The sequence below is a fragment of the Oncorhynchus nerka genome, linkage group LG27, assembly GCF_034236695.1.
Source record: "Oncorhynchus nerka isolate Pitt River linkage group LG27, Oner_Uvic_2.0, whole genome shotgun sequence".
NCBI classification, from domain to species: Eukaryota; Metazoa; Chordata; class Actinopteri; order Salmoniformes; family Salmonidae; genus Oncorhynchus; species Oncorhynchus nerka.
The window spans coordinates 27,505,400-27,517,608 of record NC_088422.1 but is presented as its reverse complement, the minus strand read 5'-3'; the positions used below and the strand labels follow the sequence as shown (position 1 = coordinate 27,517,608).

Here is a 12,209-nt window from a genome sequence, read left to right as displayed (position 1 = left end):
GTTGACAGCCATACCATCTGCCCAAGACGATACCGGGGAGCCGGGGTCCGGTGGCGGTCTGCTTGTCGTTGATACCTGGAGGTGTTCTTCAGCGGCGGACAAACATCTGGGCCTAAGGTACGCCAACATCTTCCTCTTACTCAGGGAAGAGCGGAGGCTGATAGCCCAGGGAACACTCAAAGGTCGAGAGACCCGTGGCAGAGCAAGGAAGGGTGTTGCAGGCATATTAGACCCACACCAGTTGCTGACTCCAGGTGGTGGGGTTGGCAGAGACCAGGCAGCAAAGGGTCGTCTCCAAGTCTTGGTTGGCTCGCTGTGACTGGCCATTGGACTGGGGGTGGAATCTGGAGAACAGGCTGGCCGACGAACCAATGAGCATGCAGAACGCCTTCCAAAACCGGAACAAGAACTGAGGACCCCAATCAGAGACCATGTCCACCGGGAGTCCATGGATCCGGAAGACGTGCTGCACGGCTGGGCCATCTCTTTGACCGAGGGGAGCTTGGGGAGAGGGATGAAGTTGGCGGCCTTGGAAAACAGGTTGACCACTGTCAGGATGGGGGTGTTGCCATCAGACGGGGGAAGACTCGTGACAAAGTCCAGTGATATGTGAGACCAGGGATGGTGAGGAACAGGCAATGGTTGAAGAAGACCAGCCGGAGCTTGCCGAGGAGTCTTGTTCTGCGCACAAACCGCGCATGATCTCAGTATATATACATCTGTTCTGAAAGTCCCCAGAGTCTGCAACACCACGAAGCAAGGGGCAGCACCAAGCAAGCGGCACCATGAAGACCAAGGAGCTCTCCAAACAGGTCAGGGACAAAGTTGTGGAAAAGTACAGATCAGGGTACTTTTCCATTAAATCTATTATTAAAAAACTGAACGAATATGGCACCACAACAAACCTGCCACGAGAGGGCCGCCCACCAAAACTCACAGACTAGGCAAGGAGGGCATTAATCAGAGAGGCAACAAAGAGACCAAAGATAACCCTGAATGAGCTGCAAAGCTCCACGGCGGAGACTGGAGTATCTGTCCATGGGACCACTTTAAGCCGTACACTCCACACAGCTGGGCTTTACGGAAGAGTGGCCAGAAAAAAATAATCAAACATGTTTGGTGTTCGCCAAAAGGCATGTGGGAGACTCCCCAAACATATGGAAGAAAGTATTCTGGTCAGATGAGACTAAAATTTGAATAGATATGCATGCTCAAGTATTCTGTTTTTTTGTCTTATTTCTTGTTTGTTTCACAATAAAAAATATTTTTGCATCTTCAAAATGGTAGGCATGTTGTGTATATGAAATGATACAAACCCCACAAAATATTTATTTTAATTCCAGGTTGTAAGGCAATAAAATAGGAAAAATGCCAAGGGGGGTGAATACTTTCGCAAGCCACTGTAGCTTAAGGTCCAGGGTAGAACGCTGGGACAGGACCGCCCCCACTCCTACATCAGAAGCATCTGCCTCCACCACAAACTGACAGGACTTGTCAGGATGAACCAAGATGGGAGCAGTGGCGAAGCAATGTTTGAGGTCCCAGAACTCCCGGTCAGCAGCAGGGGACCACGTGAACGGAACCTTGGGAGAGGTGAGTGCTGACAGGGGGGAAGCCAGTGTGCTGTAATCCCAGATAAAGTGGTGATACAAGTGGGAGAACACCAGGAAATGTTGCAGCTGCACCTTGGACGTAGACTGGGGCCAATCCACCACCTCTCTCACCTTCCCGGGATCCATTTGGCCACTCCCAGCAGAGATGATGTAACCCAGAAAGGGGATGGTGGAGCGATGAAACTCACACTTCTCTGCTTTTACAAACAAATTATTCTCCAGGAGGCCTGGAAGAACCTGTCGAACGTGGAGCACGTGTTTTTGGTTGGAGACGGAGAAGACAAGGATGTCATCAATGTAGACGAAGTCGAACTGGTTCAACATGTCGCAGAGAACATCACTTTCCAGGGACTGGAACACAGCAGGGGCGTTGGTAAGGCCAAATGGCATGACAAAAATACTCGTAGTGGCCGCTGGTCGTGTTGAAAGCGGTCTTCCACTCATCCCCCTCTCCTATCGGCAGCAGGTGTTAGGCGTTCCGTAGATCCAGCTTGGAAAACATGTTGGCCCCCTGGAGCGGCTCGAAGGCCGAGGAGATGAGTGGTAGCAGGTAGCGGTTCTTCACCATTATGTCATTGAGTCCCCAGCAGTCGATGCACAGGCACAGGGTCTTGTGCTTCTTCTCCACACAGAAGAACCCTGTGCCGGCAGAGAGGAAGAAGGACGGATAAATCCTGCAGCTAGGGAGTACCCAATGTAGGTCTCCATAGCCTTGGTCTCTGGTCGCGATAGAGAGTACAGTCGTCCCCGGGGCGGAGTAGAGCTGGGCAGAAGGTCAATCCCCCAGTCATATGGTCTGTGCGGTGGAAGCGAAGTGGCCCGGGCCTTGTTAAACACCTCCTGAAGGTCCTGGTACTCCACGGGAATGGGGGAGAGGTCTGGGGCAACTTCCAAGCCCCCAGGAAGACGTCCCGGGGCAGGTTATGCTGACTTCAGGCAATGGGCGTGGCAGAACGGGTTCCAGCCTATGATGGCCCCAGTAGACCAGTTAATGAGAGGATTATGTCGCTGGAGCCAGGAGAATCCCAATACCACAGAAATCTGAGGAGACTTAATGAGCAGAAATGTAATAGTCTTGCTGTGGTTCCCTGACAGTCGTAGGTTTATGGGAGTGGTATTGTGGGTGACCCAACCAATAGAGCACCCATCCAGCGCTCTAACGTCCATGGGAATGGAGAGGGGCTGAGTGGGGATATCCAGCTCGGACGCCAGTGTAGTGTACAGAAAGCTCTCATCGGCCCCAGAGTCGACGAGGACCCGGAGAGATTTCGACTGGTTTCCCCACAGCAGAATGGAATGAAATGGAGTGCGATTAAGGGAAGCAGAAAAGTTCTCAATATGGCCCACCAGAGTACTCGCTCCTAAAGCTGAGTCTGGTCTTTTAACGAACAAGAGGACACAAAATGACCACGAGTGCCGCAATTCAGGCAACTCTTAGTGTTGAGCCTGTGTAGCTGTTCTGCTGGAAACAACCCAGCTCTTCTAGTTGCATAGGCTCGTGAAACGGCGACTCGGCTGTCTTCGGCGACTCTCGGGGAACCTCTGGTAGCCTCTGGTTCTTTCCGCAATGGGGCCGTCGGGGACTTCCGGGAGGCTTCGGAGGCGAGGTGGAATCCTTGTACGGGCGAGCCAAATCTAATCTCCTCTCCCTCCGTTGTTCCCTTAGTCGCCCATCAATCCTGATGGTCAAGGTGATGAGGGAATCGATATCCATTGGTAATTCCCGGGCTGCAAGATCACCCTTGACCTCCTCCGAGACTCCATGTAGAAACATGTCGAACAGCGCTTCCTGGTTCCAGGAAATCCATTGCATAGTCTGCCACACTTCGGGAGTCCTGCCGAAGCTGGAGTAGCTTCCGAAGAAGCCTCTCTTCGAGAAAATGGGGCTTCAAACACCTACTTAACCTCTCCCACGAACTCCTCCAGACTTATGCATATGGCCGGCTATTGCTCCCATACAGCTGTAGCTCAGGCGAGCGCCCTCCCGGACATCAGCGTGATAAGGTACGCTATCTTAGAGCGGTCCGAGGGGAAGGAGGTGGGCTGAAGCTCGAAGATGAGGCCACACTGAGCTAGAAATGCCCGACAGGTGCCCTGCTCTCCATTGAAGCATTCCGGGGAGGTAAGCGGGGCTCCCGGGAAAGCGGAGGGGCCGGTGAGGCGGCGCTGCTAACAGCCGAGTTACTGAGGGGCTGTGAGGTTACCATCACAGTAGGCTGCTTCCCAGCCAACCAGCGGAATTGCTCCAGCAAGATGTCCAACGCCCGGTCATGGTGTTCGGCAAAGGTGTGGACCCCCTCCAATAGGCCACGAAGCAATTCCTCATGCCTACCAATGGTGGCTCCTTTGGAGATGGTGTTGGTCAGAGTCCACTGGGTCAGTCATGGCCAGTTCGTACTATCAGTAAGTAATCCAGATAGGTGTGGCAAAGGTATAGGACGGCAGACAGGGCCAGGGTCAGGGCAGGCAAAATGGTCAACAATCGAGAGACAGGAGCAGAGGGAAAAATGCTGGTAGGCTTTATGAAACAAAACGAACTGGCAACAGACAAACAGAGAACACAGGTATTAATACACTGGAGATAATGGGGAAGATGGGTGACACCTGGAGTGAGGTGGAGACAATCACAAAGACAGGTGAAACAGATTAGGGTGTGACATTGAGAGTGGTTAACTTCTCCAGACACATCCCTCAGCTTTTTACCAAAACAGAGTGACTGGAATTCTGATAGGTTTTTAATGTAAAGATATAATTGTATTATTATATGTAGTAGAAAGTGATGGGTTAGAAAAAGCCTACATAACCAACCCATTAAGTAAAATGTAATATCCATATATGGCCAGCTATGTAATCTTTAACATTTATCCTGCAATAGATGTTGTTCAATTGGTAATACATTTGGTCTTCTTCTAATGCCTCTTAAGGGGAAAGCAATCGAAAAGTAACTGAATGCAATCAGATTACATTACTGAGTTTGGGTAATCCAAAAGTTACGTTACTGATAAAAATTATGGACAGGTAACTAGTAACTGTAACGGATTACATTTAGAAAGTAACCTACCCAACCCTATTCCTGGATAAGGCATTGGTGATGTGCCCATTCATTAATAAATGGGTGGGGTGGGGCAGAGAAAAGGGGAGGTCCTACTTTTCTGTCGTGGGAGGGGTAAGTACTCAACCAAGAGGAGCTATTCACACTACGTTAAGCTAGTTTGCTCACTCAGGGTTTGTTGTCATTTATTCTTATCTCAAGTGTCTGCGGGCGGCCATTATCCAGATAACCAAATCTTCTTCAACAAGAGAAGGCTCTTTGCCACATTTTCATCTAGCTTCTCAGAAAGAGGCATGCCACAGAACGTGTCAGGCATGAGCAGTGGGCATACCAGGCGGCGAGAGGAGTTGCAGGTTGTGATAGTAGGTGATGGTGGATGTGGGAAAACCTCCCTCCTCATGGTTTACACTAAAAAAGGACTTTCCAGAGGTAAGACAATTGACAAAGCCAGCTCATCATCTGGATGCTTCTCTTCTCTTTTTACACTTGCTTTAATTAAGTGAAAAGTGTCAATCTATTTTTATTCGTTTTTCAGCACTATTTTTACTCTGCATGTAAGCAAATTATAGTGAGAAGTGCTTGACTGTATGTGACAAAAATAATATGTATATATCCACAGAAAATGACGAAAAGAGCAAAGTTAATTTCAACCTTTTTAGCTATCATATCTGAAATAAAAATAAATAAATACAGGACTTCATGGCAGACTAAAAATGCACATCCATCTGTTTCTGTGTATTTCAGGTCGAGAGGACTATGACTGATTACGGCCCCTGTCCTATCCGAATGCCAACCTGGTATTGATCTGCTATGATGTAAGTTGCCCCTCAAGTTATGACAATGTCCTAATAAAGGTACTGCACTGTCTTCTCTTCATACTTTACTGCTTGTTTGTCTATTTAAATCCCCAGAACGAGGAAGAAACCTTATTAACATACATGCCATATAAAGTTTTATGACATTTACAACAGAATTAATGTCGCTGAAGATGTCAGTATCATACATGAATATGATATACAAGTATGTATATGAAGATATGTCAGTACCAGAAATATATGTGAATACTTGCTCAAGCCAGTATTTATCAGGTTCAGGGTGAATTATTTTTGCACAGTAGATGCAGTCACTCTCACAAGAATGCATGACGTAGAATGTTTATAATATCTAACTCTGTTTACATATATTTCAGTGGTACCCCGAGGTGCATCACTTCTGCCATGGCGTGCCCATTATCCTGGTAGGATGCAAAACAGATCTGCGGAAAGACAAGGCCTTGGCAAGGAAACTGTGGTCCTCAGGCCAGAACCCCATCACATACATCCAGGTAGATTTCATACATAGCCATACATTATGTATGTATAACTTATATACATTGAATGTACATTTGCCATGCCACTTACATAATAAGTCATTAGTATTGGGTTTATTGAAAATGTGGTTGAATTAGGGTTGTGTGATTGGAATGGGAGACTGATCAGAAGTGTTTGAACAAAAACATTTTCAAAAGATCAAGAGCATTGATGATGTTATGTTTGTGACAGTAATTACAAGGCAAATCCCCACATTTGTGAGTGGTAATTCAATTTCTGAATAACCCCTTTACATGGACTCAATGTATATATCTGCCAATTGCTTTTTGACAACAGAACTAGTTCATGTCAGAGAGGGAACTTTTGTCATACAATATTTTTCTTATAAACAGCATGAGCTGGCGCACACCCAGAGAACATTATTTAGTGTAGAGGTGCTGACTAACAGAGAATAAACTGTAAGCTATAAAAACAGAGAGTCGCAGACTACATATATATAACCTCCCAGTTATTTACTGGTTCAAAATACACCAATGTTTCAGCATCACTGTGCCTTCAGGTTTTTTTTCTTCTAAAAACACCTAACGGGAAGAGTTACCTCAGAGTAGTAGGACAAGGTTTATGTTTTTTTGGCCTCTCAATTAGGAATATCACAACTTTTTTCATAATCTGAGCAGGGTGAAGAGACCAAAAGGAAGATCAAAGCTGAGCTCTACTTGGAGTGTTCAGCCAAATACAAGGAGAATGTGGAGGACATATTCAGAGAGGCTACCAAACAAGCCCTTGCAGCAACAAGGAAATCCAGAAAGGCAAAGAGGAACGGATTCTGTGCCCTTCTGTGACCCAAGAGATAATGCTATCCACCACCGCGAGCTCCTGATACAGACAATACTCTAGCCCTACTCAGGGAAAACACAGATGATGACAGACTACTTCTCCCTACGAGTCCTCTTATAATATTGTTGCTGCATTTTACCCTTCTGCTAACCAACTTCCTTTGTTGTTCCTTCCTGCTAATTCTTGACACATTGTCAAAATGTGTTTCTTTAATAGAAATGAACAATGCCCTCAAGTTATAGAACCACAAATGGGGACATTTGGTCTTAGAAAGTTAAGGAGACATGAGGAAGAAGTTGAAGGTACCATTGTATAATAATTGAAGGTTCCATTGTATTTTTTATTTTGATGTATCCAAATCTTTTAATTTATACAAAAGAGAAGGTTGACTCAAACAGTAATTCACATAGTACATCTCATAGATGTAAAAAAAAAAAACTTTAAAAAAACATGATTAAATGAAGCAACAAATCTGGATTAGCTTGTAGAATATGCATTCTTCCATAAGCCTAGGGTTGTTATGCATAATAACAATTGCACTTTGACTCCAGTCCTTCTAATGACAATGAATGTAATCAGATATGACATACACAATATGTATAATGTATTTCCGAAATGTTAATGATTGCCTAATAAAAAGAGGTTCTCAATCCAATTCACTTACCTTTGGGGAGACTCAGCACATTGTAACAGATTTACAGTATACGACTATAAAACTATTCAACCCCTTGGATTTGGCAACAGACACAAGGCAGTATAGTCAGAGTAAACATAATTAAGTGGGGCTTAATAAGCCCTCAAACAGAACATCTTAAAAACATCAAATGGCATTTTAAAGGGGATGTTTTAAAAAAGGCGTCAACCATCATCCAATATACTGACGCATAAAATAATAAAAAAACGCAAATAATCATGCCATTATTTTATTAAAGTAATATGTGCACTTGGATCACATTCAAAGGTTGACGATAAAGATCTGAAGTTTTGCCTCCATTTAAATTAATTTAGAAGTAGCTACTTGTGACTTCACATAAATGCAAAACAATCAGTGCTTTACAGTATTGTTAAAAGAAAGTACATTATGTTGAGGACAATATTTCAGCATTTTCACAACCACAGTATAAGAGTTCACCTATCATGTAACAACAGTATGAGGAGTGTGCTTAAAATGCATTAACTTATCAAAAAACCATCAGAGCATATATTTAATTATCAATAATGTTGAGTTTAAAAAGTTGAAATATAAATATTCCAACCCTGATGGACAGATTAAGGTCACCTGACTAAAAAATATCTGAATTCTGCACTTCGCTTGCACCATAACTATTACAGCAGTTAATACATGTTATACTCTCCTGAGGAGTTTTACTTTCATGGAAATTGGCCGGTTATCATTTGTAAATGAATAATTCTAGCTACTTCACAAAATGTTCATCCCACACTTTTAGTGTTCCCCAGCCGCCATAGACAAAACTTTGTGATATAAATACAAATATCATCTATTTAATGAAGATATCCAAAAATATTCAACTACAAATTTCACACTCACATTCAGATCTGTTTCTGAACACATAAGGAAGACAATAGACATGCAGCAAAGTAATAAAATAAAAAAAAGTTGCTTGAGTCCAATCGAATGAACAATACAAAGCAAATTCTCCTGACCTCTCCACAACCATTTTAGCAAATAGAAAAGGCCTAGAGCAGTCCAAATCCCAATACAAAACATCTGTAGAAATGATATATTACTATATAAAGTATCCTTTCTCATGGTGCTCATGCAAATAGATTTTTTAAAAAAAAGCTTCATTATAGATTTCTTACAGCTGTCTAACTCCCGTTAGGGGAAGTGGACAGAGGAGGGCTGCAGACTGGTCGTCTCTGCCCTGTGGTCCAGCTGGTTCTGCAGCCGGGTGATATTGGACAGCTCCTCCAGCTCCTGAAACTGACGGTCAGTTTTGTGACTGACCAGAGAGCGGTAGAAGTGCACAGCGAAGACGATAAACACCAATCCAAATGGCACCATGATGGAGGTGGAGGCAATGGCTGCCGCCTCACCAGAACTGATGGTGCCATTATCAGTTGGGCGCCTGAGGGGCAGGAACTTGACCCAGCACAGCAGAACCACCTCGGTCAGGAAGAGCAGGGTACCAATAACAGTGGAGAAGGCCCAGGCCAGCTCAATGTGGCGGTGCATGCGCTCATGGGGTGACTCGTTGACCGAGTTCAAGTTGTGAACGTTGCTGACGGCCTCCAGGTTTGGCAGGATACAGGTGCTGATCATCAGGGCGAAGAGGTGCACTGCCACTAGGACAGTGGTGCAGGCGCTGAAGGCAATCAGCAGCCCTGGGGGATACACATGATCTGGCTCCAGCTGCACCTCCACCATAGCCACCTGAAATACAGAGAGGCATTTTAGCACGAAACACTGACCGAGAGAGCAACGACCAGGATTTGATTCAGAACAATTTGAACAGAGACAATTATCTATTTTATAGCTCAACCACTGCAAGTGACAATTCCATGTTTTTCTCTGTTGGGTGCCGGCTGTACAGAAAGATGTAGCCTAACCCCTGTGGCCAGGTGACAATTGTACTGGGTCTAACTGTCTGTTGGGTGAGTGACTGTCAGATTAAATGTTATTGGCTTGTATGGTACGGTAGGATATTCTGTAGTTAATTTGTGGTAGGTTTTAAGGTTTAGATAGAACTCTGACTCACTAATGGCATCCTTACTTTGTATCTGGCCTTGCATAGAGGTTTAAACTTGCAGAGACATTTCAATGCATTCAACTATGCCCCAAATCTATGCGTCACAAATTGCAATGTATCCGGTTTCATACAGATTTATTTTAAATGTTTAATTGTATCGTTAAATCTGTCCACCGGTTATTTTCAATCAAAAAGTTGTAGTTTATCCAGCATTATAAACCATGTAGCTTGGGTCCTGGATGCTGAAACAACATTCCAGCCATGTGTAAATCAGAAACTAAGTTGTTTACTATTATATTTATGTTGGTATCCTGTTTATAATAGCAACAGGCACCTCTGGGGTTTGTGATTTATGGCCAATACGCCACTGTTAAGGGTTGTATCCAGGCACTCTGCTTCCCGTCATACTTAAGAACAGCCCTTAACCGTGGTATATTGGCCATATACCACAACCCTTGTGCCTTATTGCTTAAATATAATATGTCTGTTCTTAAGCATGACGCAACGCGGAGTATCTGGATACAACCCTTAGTCGTGGTATATTGTATATTGTATCACTAGCCAATATCACTAGCCACTTTAACTATGCCACTTTGTTTACATACTCATCTCATATGTATATACTGTACTCGATACCATCTACTGTATCTTGCCTATGCTGCTCTGTACCATCACTCATTCATATATCCTTATGTACATACTCCTTATCCCCTTACACTGTGCATAAGACAGTAGTTTTGGAATTGTTAGCTAGATTACTTGTTGGTTATCACTGCATTGTCGGAACTAGAAGCACAAGCATTTCGCTACACTCGCATTAACATCTGCTAACCATGTGTATGTGACAAATACAATTTGATTTGATATATCACAAACCCCCGAGGTGCCTTATTACTATTATAAACTGGTTACCAATGTAATTAGAGCAGTAAAAATAAATGTTGTCATACCCGTTGTATACGGTCTGATATACCACGGCTGTTAGCCAATCAGCATTCAGCACACGAACCACCCAGTTTATAATGGCCATGACAAATCGGGTGGTTAAAGCCCTGAATGCTAAAAACAAGATCAAATCATTCAGGTCTAGAAAGATGCCTGAGTTTCCGACTTGTATGATCCATCAAATTGCTTTTTTTTGAATGCACTGTAGTCTGAGATTTCCAAGTTCCCAGTTGATTTGAATGAAACATCATCCCTGAGCCCCGACTTCTCCCACATGCTGACCTCTGACTTCACCTACTAAGGGAATGACCTCGATTAACATTTTCAGCAGATATATTTAACAACAAAATATGATTTATAAAAACGAATCTATTAATTATGGTTTTTGAACACTATAATTTGTTTATAGACATGATAGCTGTGAGCCCACTTTCAGTTTATGGTTGACACGGCTTGTTGGCCATTACATTATCCAATCGGCGTTTCTCAACAAGTTCAAAGCAGTTGAATTGGTATTTACAACTGGTAATTACTACGTTCCCACTCGGTTACGAACGCTACATTATTAGATAGTCAAATAGACCGGTAGGTGTCATGTGTCAAGAAATTGTGCGTCATATAACTCAATTTTGGCAAAGTTGCCAGAATCCTCTCCAATCTCTGAGTCCAGTACTCACCATCGCGAAACCCGAAAGGAGAGCTGAAGTTCTGCTCGTAGCCTTCAGCTTTGCTCGACTCAAGTAAAGTTTTCTCCATGACAGAGCTTGCAAAGAGTGTTCGTTCAAACTCATTGCTGGCTACCGTTATAACTTTTCAAGCAGTCAACCTGTAGTTCTACACAAGATGCGGTCTCATGCGAATTGACATATAATTGAACTTCTAAACTAATGAAAAAAAAACGTTATTTCTATAAACGTTAACCTTCTGCTACTGTTGCCATAACTAATTCAGGAAACACAAGATATTATTTTACCCACAATCCAATGCTGTTTCTGTGTGCGGCGCAGTTTACTGCTTGCGGTATTTGTAGTGCGCCTATGAACATTCCTGTAGATTTCCTCGTGTGGTTGTATGTCTAGATCTGTGGGTGCACTTTTGAATAGGTCACATCAACTTCTCCTAAAGAATGCAAACAACGTGTTGAATACCATGGGATGATTATATTTAAATGTGTGTGTCCATAGCCTATAGTATACTTTTTCACTTGCATTTCAGCCATATAATATTGACAATATTCTAGTACCAGAATTACCATCTGTAATAATTCGATGCATCTGTGACATTGAACGTGTTGGTAAACTATATGTGCAATATGTGCTGTTGGATGGTCGCATTCTTTAAGGCAAACTAGCACGTTTTTATGGATAATTATCCAATTAATGAATATGATGGAAGACGTGCTATTGAGCAGCCATCTTTGACTGACACCTAGTGGATGCCATAGGCTATTATGACAACTCGATGAAGCCCTGAGAATAAAGGCCTAGAAATAATTTTGTAGGCGAGTGCTTGTTATCAATTATTTTCATGTGTTTAACTTCTTTATTGGTATCCCTTTTAATCTATTTGATGAACGTTTTCTACTAGTACAATATGTTTTGCCCTTTTTATTGCTCTGATTTGATGTGCGCTGGATCTCAATACTTGTCTCTTCCCTCACACACAGGTGCTGCTGGCTTTGAGTATCTGCACTGTGAAACTTCTCATTGGTCTTGGGAGCAGGTTTCTGCACTGAATGCAC

At 43.5% G+C, this 12,209-nt stretch overlaps 1 protein-coding gene and 1 long non-coding RNA gene across 2 annotated transcripts; one reads left to right on the top strand and one right to left on the bottom strand.

Annotated features, from left to right (window-relative positions):
• Window positions 1-4,824: 4,824 nt before the first annotated feature.
• Window positions 4,825-8,601, top strand: LOC115111516 (uncharacterized). Its single transcript, XR_003860814.2, has 4 exons — window positions 4,825-5,094; window positions 5,410-5,480; window positions 5,855-5,989; window positions 6,653-8,601. It is a non-coding gene; the product is annotated as an uncharacterized LOC115111516 (long non-coding RNA).
• On the bottom strand, window positions 7,720-11,464 carry LOC115111515 (calcium release-activated calcium channel protein 1-like). Its single transcript, XM_029637644.2, has 2 exons — window positions 11,146-11,464; window positions 7,720-9,207 (listed from the first exon to the last, which is right to left on the bottom strand). The coding sequence occupies exons 1-2, from the start codon at window positions 11,257-11,259 to the stop codon at window positions 8,653-8,655; spliced, it is 669 nt and encodes a 222-aa protein (XP_029493504.1). The 5' UTR covers window positions 11,260-11,464; the 3' UTR covers window positions 7,720-8,652.
• Window positions 11,465-12,209: the final 745 nt, after the last annotated feature.